Below are 17,339 nucleotides of genomic sequence, written 5' to 3'. Positions count from 1 at the left end.
TATGGGCACCTACCACCATGTAGGACAATAAAGTCTACGTTGTACTTTAGGTCAGTACACGAGTCAAAACATCTGCAAGTTCCATGTTCTAGCTGGAGCTGCTGCTCCTTCTACTACTAGTCTTGGATTAGGCGAGGAGTCCGCATTCCCATAGGTTTGCACAGCTGTCACAACCAAAAGGACTTCTACGTTTACTGACGAGAGAAACTTACCACTTACTGGAAGTGTTAAGCAAAATTACCAGACTCCGCCATTCTGTTATTTTAACCATACAACTACTTTTTAATATGCACAAAAACCCTAAAAAGGCAGGAATTCCTAATTTTTACCAAGAAGAAAAAAACATTTTCCCAGCCTGAGGAACCTCTTCTATCAAGCGCAAACTAAACCTCAACACACTCACTTCTCATGCACCTATACTTAGTCCACCAACCCATCATTACTGCACTGTCTGCTGCCTTTGTTAAATTCCATAGGATCCTTGTTCCGAAATATTGCCCTAATTTCTTTGCAGGTAATAAGCTTGCACATACATGAGCAAGCAATCCATATTATTTCACTTGGAGCCACCTACACAAAAAGACCAACTCTTCTGTCCGATACAACCATCTAGGCCTGTGATGGCTAACCTCCGGCACTTCAGCTGTGGTAAAACTACAACTCTCAAGATGAAAACTTGCTTGGCTGCTCTCAGAACTCCATAGAAATGAATGGAGCATGCTGGGAGTCATAGTTTCACCACAGTTGGAACGCCGGAGGTTAGCCATCACTGATCTAGGTTCATGTGGCTACAGAAAATCACCCATTGGAGAGTGAAGTAAGGTCCCTAGCACTAAAGGGTAGATTAGTGCATAGGTTTTCGTTAGACTTCGCCTACATGTTGTATACATTGGGTAGCGGTCCAATGTATTTGAAGGATTGGGTGATATCAACAATGAATACTACTCTTCTGTTGCCTTTGAGATTAACCCAACTTGCTGTATAATACTACTATTCATCCTGCAGAAAGCAATACCATATAGCTAGTAAATGAAAAAGATACCAAGCTTACTAGGCCCCATACCTTACAGTAACCAAGGACATGAAGACTGTTGCTCAAACACTGGACTTGAGTCAGCTAGACCACAATCCGTCAAGGCACATAACGTTCAGTACCTAAATACTGAAAAATACATACACCCCAATAAACTAATAACTACCTGCCGACAGAACAGTAGCAATGTGGGTCGCTTACAGCCTACTTGGCAGAAAGAGAGAAGACTGACTACATTCAGCTCATGGCTTGGGGCACAATGCAAGCTTTTACACCTTCGAGACTTGGAATGTAGAAGGCATATGCCCTTTACCAAGCAGCTAATCCCTACAGATATATCAGAATTGCACTTAATTAGGTGGGGAATCCATTCCTGTTTACTTAATTTACCCTTCTACTCCCTTCTGTGGGATGTGTGCATGTTCAGCAAGTGCCTCCACCAGCAAAGCAAACACACCACCCTCCATGACAAGGAATGACGCTCCAAACTGCTCCTAACGAAAGCTTATCCATTTAAAGGTAAATTCCTGGAATCAGCCTATCAATGGCTTATCCTTAAAAGGGTTGTCTCACTTCAGCAAATGGCATTTATCACGTAGAGAAAGTTAATACAAGGCACTTACTATTGAACTGTGATTGTCCATATTGCCTCCTTTGCTGGCTGGATTCATTTTCCATCACATTATACACTACTCATTTCCGTGGTTACGACCACCCTACAATCCATCAGTGGTGGGCGTGCGTGCACACTATAGGAAAAAGAGTCAGCCTCTGGTGGCCGGGACCATGGGAACGCACATAGGCTGGTGCTTTTTTCTATAGCGCACAAGCACGGGCACCACTGCATTAGGGCAGGGTGGTCGTAACCATGGATGGAAAAATTTATCCAGTCAGCAAAGGAGACAATATGGACAATCACAGTACATTAGTAAGCGCCTTGTATTAACTTTCTCTATATGATAAATGCCATTTGCTGAAGTGAGACAACCCCTTTAAGATAAGCCATCAATATCGGATCTTCGGGGGTCTGACTGTTTGAAGGGGCTGCGGCACTTGTGAGTGCTCTGCAGTCTCTTTAATCTTTACCCCAGTCCAGCTACCTGCACTCCGTAAATATAGTGACAGCACTGCATGGTATTGACGTAGAGGTGATAAAATTTTCTAAAATTCGATTCGGGGTAAATGTATTCAGGAAGTATTCTGATTGCCTGGAAAACCAGCTCGGAACAGCACTCCTCTTTTACCTTTTGATTCCCTTTATGTATTTAAAAGTTTCCATCATATCCCCTCTGTCTCGTCTTTCTTCCAAGCTATACATGTTAAGGTCCTTTAATATTTCCTGCAGGTAAAAAATTACCAGGAAAGATTAAATGGACCTTAACATGTATAGCTTGGAAGAAAGACTAGACAGAGGGGATATGATAGAAACTTTTAAATACATAAAGGGAATCAACAAGGTAAAAGAGAAGAGAATATTTAAAAGAAGAAAAACTGCTACAAGAGGACATAGTTTTAAATTAGAGGGGCAAAGGTTTAAAAGTAATATCAGGATGTATTACTTTACTGAGAGAGTAGTGGATGCATGGAATAGCCTTCCTGCAGAAGTGGTAGCTGCAAATACAGTGAAGGAGTTTAAAGAGGACCTTTCATCCGAATCAAGTATGTAAACTGAATATACATACATGGAGAGCGGCGCCCAGGGACCCCCCTGCACTTACTATTATCCCCGGGCGCCGCTCCGTTCTCCGGTGATAGCCTCCGGTAAAGTCATAGTTAGGCTCCACCCATTTGAGCCTGCTGGCGTCTCCTTCTCCTATGCTGTAGCGCTGGCCAATCGCAGCGCTCAGCTCTTAGCCATGCTATGAGCTGAGCGCTGCGATTGGCCAGCGCTACAGCATAGGAGAAAGAGACGCCGGCAGGCTCAAATGGGTGGAGCCTAACTATGACTTTACCGGAGGCTATCACCGGAGAACGGAGCGGCGCCCGGGGATAATAGTAAGTGCAGGGGGGTCCCTGGGCGCCGCTCTCCATGTATGTATATTCAGTTTACATACTTGATTCGGATGAAAGGTCCTCTTTAAGCATGCATGGGATAGGCATAAGGCCATCCTTCATATAAGATAAGGCCAAGGGCTATCCATAGTACTCAAGAACCATTTGGCCCATCTAGTCTGCCCAATATACTGAGTACTATGGATAGCCCTTGGCCTTATCTTATATGAAGGATGGCCTTATGCCTATCCCATGCATGCTTAAAGAGGACCTTTCATCCGAATCAAGTATGTAAACTGAATATACATACATGGAGAGCGGCGCCCAGGGACCCCCCTGCACTTACTATTATCCCCGGGCGCCGCTCCGTTCTCCGGTGATAGCCTCCGGTAAAGTCATAGTTAGGCTCCACCCATTTGAGCCTGCCGGCGTCTCTTTCTCCTATGCTGTAGCGCTGGCCAATCGCAGCGCTCAGCTCATAGCATGGCTAAGAGCTGAGCGCTGCGATTGGCCAGCGCTACAGCATAGGAGAAGGAGACGCCAGCAGGCTCAAATGGGTGGAGCCTAACTATGACTTTACCGGAGGCTATCACCGGAGAACGGAGCGGCGCCCGGGGATAATAGTAAGTGCAGGGGGGTCCCTGGGCGCCGCTCTCCATGTATGTATATTCAGTTTACATACTTGATTCGGATGAAAGGTCCTCTTTAAGCATGCATGGGATAGGCATAAGGCCATCCTTCATATAAGATAAGGCCAAGGGCTATCCATAGTACTCAGTATATTGGGCAGACTAGATGGGCCAAATGGTTCTTATCTGCCGACACATTCTATGAACAGTTGATGGGTGGGATGCACAGAGCTGGACACCACCAATCTGACACTGATGACCTATCCTAAGTATAGACCATCTATAAGGTTATACAGGAAAACCCCTTAAAAAACAAATTTAAAGAATAAAAGTTCCCCAATATAATTAAAAGGAGTTGTCTCTCCCTCCCTTGTGTCTTCCGTCTAGATAACCACTCTGTAAAAGTGGCCCCCATTCTGGCAGACCATCCCCTCCTTGCATTACATGACCATTTCAGGGGAAATGTCTGGTCAGACATGACTTCCCCCTACGATAACAGATGGCTTCCATTTAGCAAGGGATTGTCTCATCGAAGACAACCACTTCACAAATGAGCCAAGGCATCCCTGGCAAACAGCTGATTTTGCTGGCAGAAGCCACCGCCAGCCAGGCATTTCCCTTGCAGCAGCCAAAGCAGACGAAATGTTTTATTACGTGGCAGCCATTCACATGGACACCGCCAGTCTGCCAGAAAGGAACCTGCGCCCTGTTCTGGTTCATTGAAAGATCTAAACCGGGGGGGACTCCCTTTATGAAATTCATATGTTCTAAAATGGAATATGGACAAGAGATGTCTTCTAGAGACAACCCCTTAAAGGGGTTGTCCGGGTTCAGAGCTGAACCCGAACATCCCTCCATTTTCACCCCGGCAGCCCCCCTGACTTGAGCATCGGAGCAGTTCGTGCTCCGATGCTCTCCTTTAACCTGCGCTATATCGTGCAGGGTGATGCTCTCCTTTAACCTGCGCTATATCGTGCAGGGCAAAGGCATTTTTTGGAGATCCGGTGACGTATCGGGGCTCTCCATGGGGCTGCCAGGAAGCAGCCACTGATGGGCGGGATTTAGCCAGTAAAACGGCTAGTGCAGCGCTAAAGCCCGCCCATCAAAGCCGGTGACGTCACCGAACACACTGCCGGGCGGAAACTTGTTATTGAAAACAAAAGAGACCTTGCCCTGCGTGATTTAGCGCAGGGCAAGGGAGCACATCGGAGCAGGAGATGCTTCGATGCTAGCCGCAGGGGGGATGCCTGGGTGAAAATAAGGGTATGTCCGGGTTCAGCTCTAGGGATCGACCGATATAGATTTTTTAGGGCCGATACCGATAATTTGTGAACTTTCAGGCCGATAGCCGATAATTTATACTGATATTCTGGGAATTTTCATTTTTGAGAGAAAAAAAAAATTCCTACACAAATCTGCTGAAAATTAATATGTTTATTGTTAATGTGTATTTTTTTGTTTATGGTTAATGTGTATTTTTTTTTTTATAAGTCTTTTTCATTTATACTTAATATTTTTGTGGTTTTTTTTTTACTAACTTTTAGCCCCCTTAGGGACTAGAACCCTTGTCCTATTCCCCCTGATAGATCTCTATCAGGGTGAATAGGATCTCACACTGTCCCTGCTGCTCTGTGCTTTGTGCACACAGCAGCATGGAGCTTATCATGGCAGCCAGGGCTTCAATAGTGTCCTGGCTGCCATGGTAACCGATCGGAGCCCCAGGCTTACACTGCTGGGGCTCCGATCGGAGGAGGAGGGGAGAGGGGATCCTGTGGCCACTGCCACCAATGAGTAATACTGGGTGGGGGTGGGGGGCGCACTGCGCCACCAATGTTTTTACTATTGGCCGGGATTGGGGTGGGGGCGCACTGCGCCACCAATGATTAATACTGGGGGGCTTGGGGGGGGGGGCGCACTGCGCCACCAATGAAGATAAGTCTCTCATTCATATACAGGAGGCGGGAGCTGGCTGCAGAATCCCATAGCCGGCTCCCGACCTCTATGAGCGGTAGCTGCGATCCGCGGCACCTGAGGAGTTAACTACCGCGGATCGCAGCTATCGCTCATAGAGGCCGGGAGCCGGCTATGTGATTCTGCAGCCAGCTCCCGCCTCCTGTATATGAATGAATGAAAGGCTTATCTTCATTGGTGGCGCAGCGGCCACAGCCCCTCCCCTCCTCTTGTCTTCTCTTCTGTCATTGGCGGCAGCGGCAGCAGCAGCACAGGGGGAGGAGACACTGCTTCCTTCTCCCCTGTGCTGCGGAGGGAACACAGAACGCGCTGAGAGCAGCGCGTTCTGTGTTCCCCATACGTTATCGGTATATCTGCAAAATAGATGCCAATACCGATAACGTTCAAAATCCTCAATATCGGCCGATAATATTGGCCAAACCGATAATCGGTCGATCCCTATTCAGCTCTGAACCCGGACAACCCCTTTAAAATGTCCTCAAAAAGGTTCATGCGGGTCAGTATGGCTCCAAAAGTCCTGTCGCCCAAATAAAAGAATCATACAAGAGGCTCTTGTCACTCTATACTTTTGGCTTTAGGTTCTTTGAGGCATACAGAATAAGGCTACTTTCACACTGGTGTTTTGGCTTTCCGTTTGTGAGATCCGTTCAGGGCTCTCACAAGTGGTCCAAAACGGATCAGTTTTGCCCTAATGCATTCTGAATGGAAAATAATCAGCTCAGAATGCATTAGTTTGCCTCCGTTCCTTCTCCATCCCACTCTGGAGGCGAACACCAAAACGCTGCCTGCTGTCCGCCTGACGAAGCGGAGCCAAACGGATCTGTCCTGGCACACAATGTAAGTCAATGGGGACACAATAGAAAACAGATCCGTCCCCTATTGACTTTCAATGGAGTTCAAGACGTTTCCGTCATGGCTATAGAAGGAATAACACAACCGGATCCGTTCATGACGGACGCATGTGGTCGTATTATTGTAACGGAAGCGTTTTTGCAGATCCATGACGGATCCGCTAAAAACACTAGTGTGAAAGTAGCCTAACCTGCTCGTTCAACTACTGCTCCCCACCGTTTCTCTACATGTCATAAGGCACAGTAGAGCAGATGCCACCCGTGTAAGCACGCCTGCAAGTCCTTATTTCCTTCATAAAGGTTAAGAGGCAGATTTAGGAATTCACACATCATATCTCTAAGTGGTGGAGCCACTCGGTTCTGAGCGCTTTATCTGCAGTAGACAGTACAAGGGCATTGCGGAGAGGTCACTCGTGGGCTACTTCTGAGAATGTTGACTGTAAATCCAGATCCTTGTGTTGTTCAAAGCAGACAGACACCTCAAACACATGCTGAGAAGATCCTTATCACCCGTTATCACTACATTAACAGCAGGACAACGAAACAATACAAACATAAGTATCTACTTAAATTGGCCTCACAAGTTACAGACATATAGTGCCCATAATTATAAAATAAACCTTGGCTAAACCCGGCAGTTTTAGCAGGAACTGGCCGAACATCTAAAATGTGCATGAAACGCGAGTGCTGACTTTCCCCTGAAAGTAGATAAAAGGTGGAAGAAGATTCATGGAATGTTGGATTTAAAGGGATTTTTTTGGTTCCGGATATTGATGACCTTTCTTCAGGATAGGTCATTAATATTCAATTGGTGAGGGTTGACACCTGACTGCCCCACCAATTAGCTGACCTCTAGTTCTTGACTGGATCAGGAAGCACAGCTCCGTTCAAAGTGTAGTGGCCGTGCTGGGTAACTGCGGCTCATCTCCTATTAAAGTGAATGGTAGCTGAGCTGCAGTAACCCTGCACGGCCACTACACTTTGAACGGAGCTGTCTGCTTCCTGTTCCAGTCAAGAGCTAGTTCCAGTGCGAGAGGCTGCAGGGAACAGGTGAGGGGTTAGAAGCCTTTTAGGAGCCTGGAAAAGCCCCTTTAAGCACGCCAATTGCTTTGTTCTTGCAGAGATAAGCCCCCATTTGAGGCATCTGGAATCTGGCCCCTTTCCACAGGCTGATACATAGGCAATGATACATAGGCAATGATAGGCATAGGCAATTAACCGTTCATTCCTGATCGTTGAGCAGAGATGATGGCTGTAGTAATTATCTCCTCTGTAAGGGGTCAAGCGATTGCTCCTGCGATTGCCAATCCCCCAACATATTCATTGTTTTCCGGCAGCACCTCCCTGAGAGCAAACAATGATTTTATGTGCCACATAAAATATGTGGCCACCAACAATCACCCATTTTGCTTGTTAGGTGATCAGTGGCATATTTACATGGAGCACATGAAGAACACTTGCATACTCGGCCGAACTATCATGTATATAGATGGGGGATGTGTATGTCAGGAATAGTTGAAAGAGCATTTGGCAGACAGCTAGCTAAGCGTCCATTTATGAGACTTTTTTGGCCACGCAGTCAATGCCGCACATGGTTTTAATGTACAAACTGCACGGGCGAAAAGCATATTGCGAACCTGCAGAAACTCTCTGTAAAACTGTTATTTTTTTTGCTTTTCATGTGGTAAACACAGCGCCTAAGGTGTATGACCACCATTCGTGATTTTTTAGCTGATCTGCCTAATAACGAAGAGGAGAAGTACAATCATTGCATCTATGGGACTACAATGATTTCTGAACACCAAAAAATCGGTTCCATTAATCATAACTCGTCAAACTTCGAACTTTCTTGACCTATAGTTATTAATGTTGGCAGCACTTCTTCCGGGGCAGAATACCTCAGTAATACAGTATGTGATAGAAAATGTACATTTTTTCCCCAAAAATTTTTTGGTAGGACATCTGAGGTACAAGCAGTACAAATTGTTTCATTTTGCACTTTTTATTCTGAACGTATTAGATGCAACAACCATCAAATATATGGTGCAGGTATAAAAAGGAGTATCCAAACAGGTCAATTTATTACACTGCAACATGATTTTAGATGTCAGTCATGTTATAACCCACCATCTCAACACGGTTTGGCTAGATTTTCCCATGAGGTCCTGCCGTAAAGCTCAACCCTAAACATGAATACAGAGAGTGGAGAAGCAAGAAGTTCTCATGCTTGGATTGCTCTCCACATCTGGCATATCATCACAGGAGAGACCTTACCCCTAACAGGATGCAACAAATCCCGTGTCTGTCACCTGCCTCTCTCTGCCTGGAGGCTCCCCGCAAGAGACACAAAACTTGACCGACAAGTTTCCAACATTTTCTTTTAAAATATCTGACGCAGAGAAAACTCAAGTTCTGAGATGGGAGCTAAACACAGCCCTCAAGGACTCTGAGTTATGCAAACCCCTCTTCAGAGACAAAATAACACATGTAAGAGGCCTCCTTATCATCCGTTTATTTGCCTTTCTTCTTGAGAACTTATTAACAAGCACAATACAGAGAGGCTCCATTAAAAAAAAGGAATCTGGGCCGTAAACTGCTATCATTATCAAACCATAAATCAGCCTTATCTTGCCTGGCTTGCAGTTTCATTTTCTATCCAATTATTTCTCTAGTCGTTCTGTTAACCTCACACAAGGCCAGGAATGAGGGCAAACAACCAGATAATGTCTACAAGAGATGGTGAACCATGAGAGGATCACAAACTATCTACTCCAAACAAATTAAAGGCCCCCATACACAGGGTATTGTTGGCTGAACGCAGAGCGGGCACATAAGTCAATGAGTATGGAGAGCTCCTGACTCCCCTGACAGATGATGTCAGGGAATAGAAGGATCGGGCATTTTGTCCGGCAGATTCTCTGCATATTTGCCAGGTAGCGCCTGGATCTCTGCTGGGGCACATTATAGTCAAGCACGATACCTCACATTGCCCATGGATACCTACAGAGTTCAAGATAGGTCATCACTAGTTGATCGGTGGGGGTCTGGCACCCTGCCTATCAGCTGTTTTGGTGTAGCTCTATTGCCAGAAAAGTGATGTCAACCTTGTAGTGGACAGCGCTCATCATGGACTTTCACGACAAGGTTGACAGAGCTGTGTAGTTGCGGCACCTAAGCTACATCAGAGCAGCTGATTGGTGGGGTTACGGGGTGTCGGACCCCTGACGATCAGCTAGTTATGGCCTATTATGCTCAGGATTCCCTTTAAGCCTTGACCATTACAAGATGCATACACATCAGAGACAGAGAAAGTGGATCCCATCATTAGGAACCGCCTGTGCTAAACGTACAAACCAAGAACATCTCCGACAATTAGCATAAATGCAAACTATAAAGTCAGGCCCAAACTGTGGCCATTTACTACCAAAAAATCTCATCTCCAACTACTATGCCCAATGGTAAACTGGTGGATATCTTCATTGTATTGCTCCTCATGAGAAATGTATCACCTTGCTTAACTTTTTAGGCTACTTTCACACTAGCGTTTGGTGCAGTTCGTCATGGATGTGCACAAACGCATCCGTTCAGATAATACAACCGCATGCGTCCGTTCAGAACGGATCTGTTTGTATTATCTTTAACATAGCCAAGACGGGTCCGTTTTGAACACCATTGAGAGTCAATGGGGGACGGATCCGTTTTCTATTGTGCCACATTGTGTCAGTGAAAACAGATCAGTCCTCGTTAACTTACATTGTAAGTCAGGACGGATCCGTTTGGCTCAGTTTCGTCAGACGGACACCCTGCAAGCAGCATTTTGGTGTCCGCCTCCAAAGCGTAATGGAGTCTGATCGGAGCCAAACTGATGCCTTCTGAGCGGATCCTTTTCCATTCAGAATGCATTAAGGGCAAAACTGATCCGTTTTAGACCGCTTTTGAGAGCCCTGAACGGATCTCACAAACGGAAAGCCGAAACACCAGTGTGAAAATAGCCTTATATGACAGACCTGCCGAGAACAATCACCGTCCCATCTCCGGAAGCTCACAAGGTCTATGGAGGACAAAGGTCACATGTCTCAGCCAAGATTTCACACAACCTATTGACTTAAACCTTGATTCATTTTATTACAATGCCAAATCAAGCAAATCCTTCCCTACCTGTCTCAATAACCACTCCCCAATAAACTAGCTGATGCAAGCAAAAAACTGGAATGCAATCTCAGGTCTGAGCCGAAAGAGCGCATGCCTCGGGCTAGCTGCACACGGGTGTGGGCTGTCTTGCAGAAACTCCGCACAAATCTCCATGCGGATTTCTATGTGTTTCTGCACCGAAATAGAAATTAAATACCACGTGTTATCAAAGGTTTTTGGTGCAGATTTGATGCGGTTTTGCAGCAGATCTCACCCTTGCACTGAAAACGGTAACAACCGCACAAAGAATTGACATGCTGTGGATTTCAAAATCCACAGCATGTCAATATCTGCACGGAACGAAAAATCTATGGCAAGTGTAGATGAGATTTGTCTAACCTCGTAAATTTTGCTGGTACTGTATTACGCTGTGGTATTTCCAGACAACAATCCGCAACCTGTCCAGGTAGCCTTAAAGGGACACTGACAGGCCCAATAAGCATAATTATCTCTATATATATGAATGCACAGGTCTTCTAATGTGCATTAAAAACATAAGTATAACCCCTGTCCACCTTATGAATATTGCACACTCATGTTTTAAAACCTGAAGAAATCGCTTTTCTTTCTGCCCAAGGGGCGGCGTTTCAGCTTGACTTCTGCCCAGCCAGCGCCCTCCAACCGCCGTTTTGAAGCGCCGCCCAGCTCATCAATATTCACTTCGCTGGGCGGCTTCTGCTGTCCCCGACCTTCCGAGATCCGGCGCATGCCCAATAGAAAGCTATGGGCATCGGACTCACCTTCAGCTTCTGCGCATGCGCCCGGCACCCATAGCTTTCTATTGGGCATGCGCCGGATCTCGGAAGGTCGGGGACAGCAGAAGCCGCCCAGCGAAGTGAATATTGATGAGCTGGGCGGCGCTTCAAAACGGCGGTTGGAGGGCGGCTGGCTGGGCAGAAGTGAATATGAAACGCCGCCCCTTGGGCAGAAAGAAAGGCGATTTCTTCAGGTTATAAAACATGAGTTTGCAATATTCATAAGGTGGACAGGGGTTATACTTATATGTTTTTAATGCACATTAGAAGACCTGTGCATTCATATATATAGATAATTATGCTTATTGGGCCTGTCAGTGTCCCTTTAAGGGCCAGTAGATGGTCAGACCGTCACGTAACAACATAGCGTGTTTCCTAGACAGCTGAGAAAGTACTTTCGAAGTCAAAACTGATCCATTGTGGATCATCAAAAACAGAAGATCACCAAAAATTCTACTGATAAAGCAATATGCAGTAAAGACAATCCGCCTAGAGGTAATATGGACCATATTATCTGCTACTTCTTGGCAACTTTACACATCACAGCTTCATTGGGCTTGGGGGATGGAGTTATTTCTCAATATGCCCCCCAACCCCATCTGTGAGGAGGAATCCATGTGAAGAACACAGCTCACAACACTTTTGAAGACCTCAGGCTTGAGGAGAACTTTGCAAAACTTCATCCAACAGAAACTTTGCCAACCCTGAAAGAGTCACAAGCATGCTTAGACAAACAGAAGCCTCGTGACACCTTCTAACAGGGTCTCGCCACTTTCATCTTGCAGGACAGGCACAAAAACAAAGTGCACACATGTCTACCCAACAAATGTCCTGGCCAGCTGTCCTCCTGGTCATGTGTCGTGATTAACATAACTACTTTACACAGCTGCACCTTTTACACTCAGCATTACGACAGTGTATGGGGGGAGAACACCCATAGATGCAAAAGTCTGGCTTCACTCACAGAAAAGGTCCAGCAGAAATTCAGGCCTACAGATTTGCCACCATGGATATGCTGGTTATCACTATCAATGATCAGATTGACAGCGATCACCTGATCTATTCCTTTTTGCTCTGTCGTAATACATTTCTATGCGCAGTAATAACGGTTACGTTCTTTTTCCATTATAGTCATATTGACAGGACTTTTTTTTAATCATATATAACAGAAAAAAACTGAACCATTATTTGTGCCCATAGAAATGTATTACGACGGAGCAAAACGGAATGCCTCTTAAAGGGGTCCGTTTTGCATTCCGTTCTAAAATTCTGTTATAGCACTATAACGGAATTTCTAACGCTAATGCGAAGCCGTGCTAATAGATGTAAAAAAAAATAGGACATGTCCAGTTTTGAACATTTTCACAGCCCCCATACAACTGAAGGGCGCCAATTTTAACATCCATTTTCAGAAAATCATCATTGAAAAAACGGCTATTAAAAATGGACCGTTTTGACCCCCCCCCCCCCCCCCCCCCACTCTCGAGTGAATGCAGCCTGAGGCTGGAGCCACACGTGTGACCAATGATTGCAGTGTGGCAGGGCAGCCATAGAAATCAATGAAGCGACAACACAACTTGCACATTGGCGCAAGTCGCGCTGCGACCCCATTCATTTCTATGGCTGCACTGAGATCCATGGTCGAGCGACTGAGATCGTTGTGTAGCCCCAGCATAATGGACAGTGACCTTGCAAGTGTTGGCACCCCTCCTCTGCATCACAGCCAACCCATATTACACCCTAGTCTTCATGGTTGACACTTATTCCATATGTCAATAGGTCAGAAATGCTTGTGGTGGGGGATCCCTCTAAATAGATATGACTAGCCCAAGAAGAATGCTGCCGTCATAGCCAAATCTCTCTGAACATACGTGGTTTAGAAGCAAATGTTCTGATTCAGTGTGTGGGCCGGTGACCACATCTCTGCATCCATGGCCTCCTCTACCCTTACACACTGCTGGGCTACGTACATAGGAGAGAAGTAACTCCAGGACTACCATTCACTCGCTGATGCCGTTTTCACTTAATACCAAGATTTCTCCCAAAGAGCAATGCAAGAAAAATCTTATCTAGATGATGTCATGTTGGCAGGTCGTCCCCGCAGTCCTGTGCCGTACTGACAGCGCGGCGCGCACATGGGGCTCGGGAGAATTAGTACATAGCTGAATCACAACACAGACTGTTTATCCAACAGGAGTGGGCGAGAAAGCCAGACGTGTCGCTTCCATGTGAAACAAGCGAAAGAAATCAAGGAGGCAGCATCAGGCCCAGGTATACTCCACAATCATCTACCCGTGACGAGAAGAGACAGCAAAGTTATTCCTCTACGGCTGTCATCTGACAGGCCCGAATGGCTGCACTGTCTTTAGACTAGGTCTACAAGACGACATTTGTCGCGCGACAATTTTTACAATGATAGGTCTATGGTGTCGCACTGCGACGCGACAGTCGCAAAAAATCCATTTGAGATGGATTTTTCTGCGACTTGTCGCATCGCAGTCGCAGCATGTCTCATTGCGACACCATAGACTATCATTATAAAAAAAATTGCAGTGTAGTGGTGGTGCCCTGTCGCACGACATATGTGTAGACCCAGCCTTAGGCCCTGTTCACACGCAGCAACTTTGTTGCTGACATTTCCGTGACCGAAAAGCCAACCCACATATCTGAATGGGGTTGTTTCTGCAGAATGTGCATGGATTTCTGCAAGCCGTTTCTAATAAAAGGGACAGTCCCAAAATGTTGTGCAATAAATCTGCTGTTTGTGAACACGCGCCACAGGTTTAAGACCTCCTGTACACAACGGTATCCGTTTTGTGGTCTGCAAAAACACGGATACCGGTCATGGGCGGCCTGCAGTTTGCCATTCAGTAGGTCCCGCACTATTGTAGAAATGCCTATACTGCAATACGGAGAAGAATAGGACATGTTCTATCTTTTTTGCTGAGCCGCGGAATGGAGTGGAGACAAAAGATACGGTTGTGTGCAAGGGACCTACCGTGGCACCCATACTTACCCTGGTCCCCGCTCCTAGATTCTGGCTCCACTGCAGTGGCCACACAAGATGTTGACGTGGGAAAACCCAGGAGCTGCGGTAGCGGAGCCAGAACTCAGAAGTGGAGATAAATAGGATTCCCCCCGCAGGTCTGGCCACGCTGGGAGGGTGGTCTGCAGAAAAGTTCCCCAGGAGTGAACAATCTCTTTTAGGGCTCATGCACACGACCGTTGCCTGGCTGTGGCCGTATTTCAATACACAGGCACCGGCTGTTCGCATCCCGCATCACGGACCCATTCATTTCAATGGGTCCGCAATCCAGGAGATGCGGAGCGGAGGCACGGATCTGAAGCACTACGGAGTGCTTCCATGGGTTTACTGTACGTGCCTCCGTTTAGCAAAAAAGTAGTGCATGCACTACTTTTTGAGGTGCGGACAGATCACAGACCCATTCAAGTTGAATGGGTCTGGATCTGTCTGCGGCAGCCGCATGGATGTTGCCATGCGTTGGGGACCGCAAATTGTGGTCCAAAATACACAGAAAGGCCAGCACACGGTCGTGTTCATGAGACCTAAAGCAGATACCACACTGAAACCAGGCTCACCACAGGCAGATAGATCTGAATAGGGCCAATCCAGGTGAAGAACCACTCCAGATTTTCCCACAAGAACATAGCACAATGGTAACCACCAGATCTTCCTAAAATCATCACATGTAAACACACCATGAACTGTCAGTCACCATTACGGCAAGGTCTGACGGACGGACACACCAGATGCACACATCGCGATGGACGCCCTTCACTGGGACGGGCCACGATTTATACAGATTGGAAATACTGTAGCCTTGCATTACCTCATATACTCCGTTATTTCACATACAGTATAAGGGAGACTGCTTTTTAATGTGTGCCCACATCTTCTCCGAAATCAAACCCCCTTATGTGAGATGAGTGGGAGTCCCGGCGGGATGGGTGAGGACTCCAGCAGTCAGACATTTATGGCATAGCCTATCCATAGGACATAAATGCTTGCTATGGTAAAACCCCTCACCTTACCACTAAGGTCCCCAAGTTGAGGTCCTTTTACACAGACCGATCACCAGGTCAATTATCGGGGATGAGCGTCTGTAGAAACATGAACTGCCCTGTGCAGTGATCACCAGATGAACTAGCAAAATGGGTGACTGCGCTGGTACCACAAACTACCTATGGCCAAAGGAAAGCAAGACATGGTAAAGTGATGTCCACCAACCTACAGTGCCCTATGAAGGTGGCCAACATGCAAATACTTATGGGTGAGCTGCCAGGTTCTCCAACCAGCGACCACTGAAGTTGGGAGTCCAGAAACAACCTTCAAGTAACCGCTGAAGATACCCAACAGGTACAAGCCATGTTTGTCATCCATCAGGAGATGGCAAAACGTCACCATGTCATCCTGAAGATCTTACGAGAGCAGATAGACTTGTGAAGAGGAGTCCTATCTTCAGGTGTCATGTATTTCAATAGACCATAAGTCTGGTAACGTCTAGCACCACCGGCACAGTAACGTCTAGCACCACCGGCACAGTAACGTCTAGCACCACCGGCACAGTAACGTCTAGCACCACCGGCACAGTAACGTCTAGCACCACCGGCACAGTAACGTCTAGCACCACCGGCACAGTAACGTCTAGCACCACCGGCACAGTAACGTCTAGCACCACCGGCACAGTAACGTCTAGCACCACCGGCACAGTAACGTCTAGCACCACCGGCACAGTAACGTCTAGCACCACCGGCACAGTAACGTCTAGCACCACCGGCACAGTAACGTCTAGCACCACCGGCACAGTAACGTCTAGCACCACCAGCACAGTAACGTCTAGCACCACCGGCACAGTAACGTCTAGCACCACCGGCACAGTAACGTCTAGCACCACCGGCACAGTAACGTCTAGCACCACCGGCACAGTAACGTCTAGCACCACCGGCACAGTAACGTCTAGCACCACCGGCACAGTAACGTCTAGCACCACCAGCACAGTAACGTCTAGCACCACCGGCACAGTAACATATAGCACCATAGTTACAGTAACGTCTAGCACAAGGTGAGCATGATCACTGTGTACTGCAGACATTACATGGAGGACGGTGACCAGAGGGCCACCTTCTGATGGCAAACAGGAAGAACCTCCAGGGTGATGGATCCCACAAGACTGGAGATCCATCATCCCCACTGTTCCCATCAGCCACACTGGTGGAGCAGGTACATTAGTGGCACCAATGGACAATGCAGCCTCACACAATGTACACATGACTGTCATGGATGTGCAGCACGATCGCCTGTGACACGTTACATGGATGTGACCGCACACACATGGAGGGGGGTGAACAGGTTGGACGCCGTGCGCCCTGCAGCAGCATTGTCCCCTTTGTTATGGAACTTTCCCCAGACACGCCTGGCAGACATTCTCACCTTCATATCGTTCATGATGGTTTGGAAGAGTCCTCCGAGCGCGCTGCACTCCTTCTCCATGCCCGCGTCCATGGTTCCTGCCCCGGGCAGAGCCCCGTCTCTCTCGGTGCACGTATCCGGTGTGCGGGCTCCTGCCAGCAGCAGACGACGACAGACAACCAGTGATAATAGGAAGAGCTCACACTGATCTCATGCCGCGGCAATGCACTGAGCGGGGAGGGAGGGGAGACCTGGCTTCGGGAATACGCAGTTTAGGCAAAGGCACAGAGCCCCCTAGCGGCCACATACGGAAACCAAGGACCGCTAATGTGAAAGTAGCCTAAACTGTCTCCTAGGAAGGACACAACGAAAGGGCGGGATTTTCTGGTGGGTGACGTCATGCACTGGGCGTGGTTTTACCTAGCGACGTGGGCTTCTTTCCGTACATGTTGCCTGCTCTCCTTGAGAACGAAGGGCGGGGCAGGG

General features: G+C 47.2%; 1 protein-coding gene across 2 annotated transcripts in view; it reads right to left on the bottom strand.

Annotated features, from left to right (window-relative positions):
• LOC121005911 (protein MTSS 1-like) overlaps positions 1-17,091 on the bottom strand; it is a 136,411-nt gene extending 119,320 nt beyond the window's left edge. For both annotated transcript variants that reach the window (XM_040438740.1, XM_040438741.1), the window contains exon 1: positions 16,875-17,091. In XM_040438740.1, the coding sequence (XP_040294674.1) occupies positions 16,875-16,946 (72 nt within the window). In that variant the 5' untranslated portion in view covers positions 16,947-17,091. The remainder of the gene's footprint in view (positions 1-16,874) is intronic.
• Between the last annotated feature and the right edge of the window lie 248 nt (positions 17,092-17,339).

This window comes from Bufo bufo, chromosome 6 (genome assembly GCF_905171765.1).
Source record: "Bufo bufo chromosome 6, aBufBuf1.1, whole genome shotgun sequence".
NCBI classification, from domain to species: domain Eukaryota; kingdom Metazoa; phylum Chordata; class Amphibia; order Anura; family Bufonidae; genus Bufo; species Bufo bufo.
Note: the sequence above shows the minus strand (reverse complement) of the source record. Positions and strands in the feature narration are given on the sequence as shown.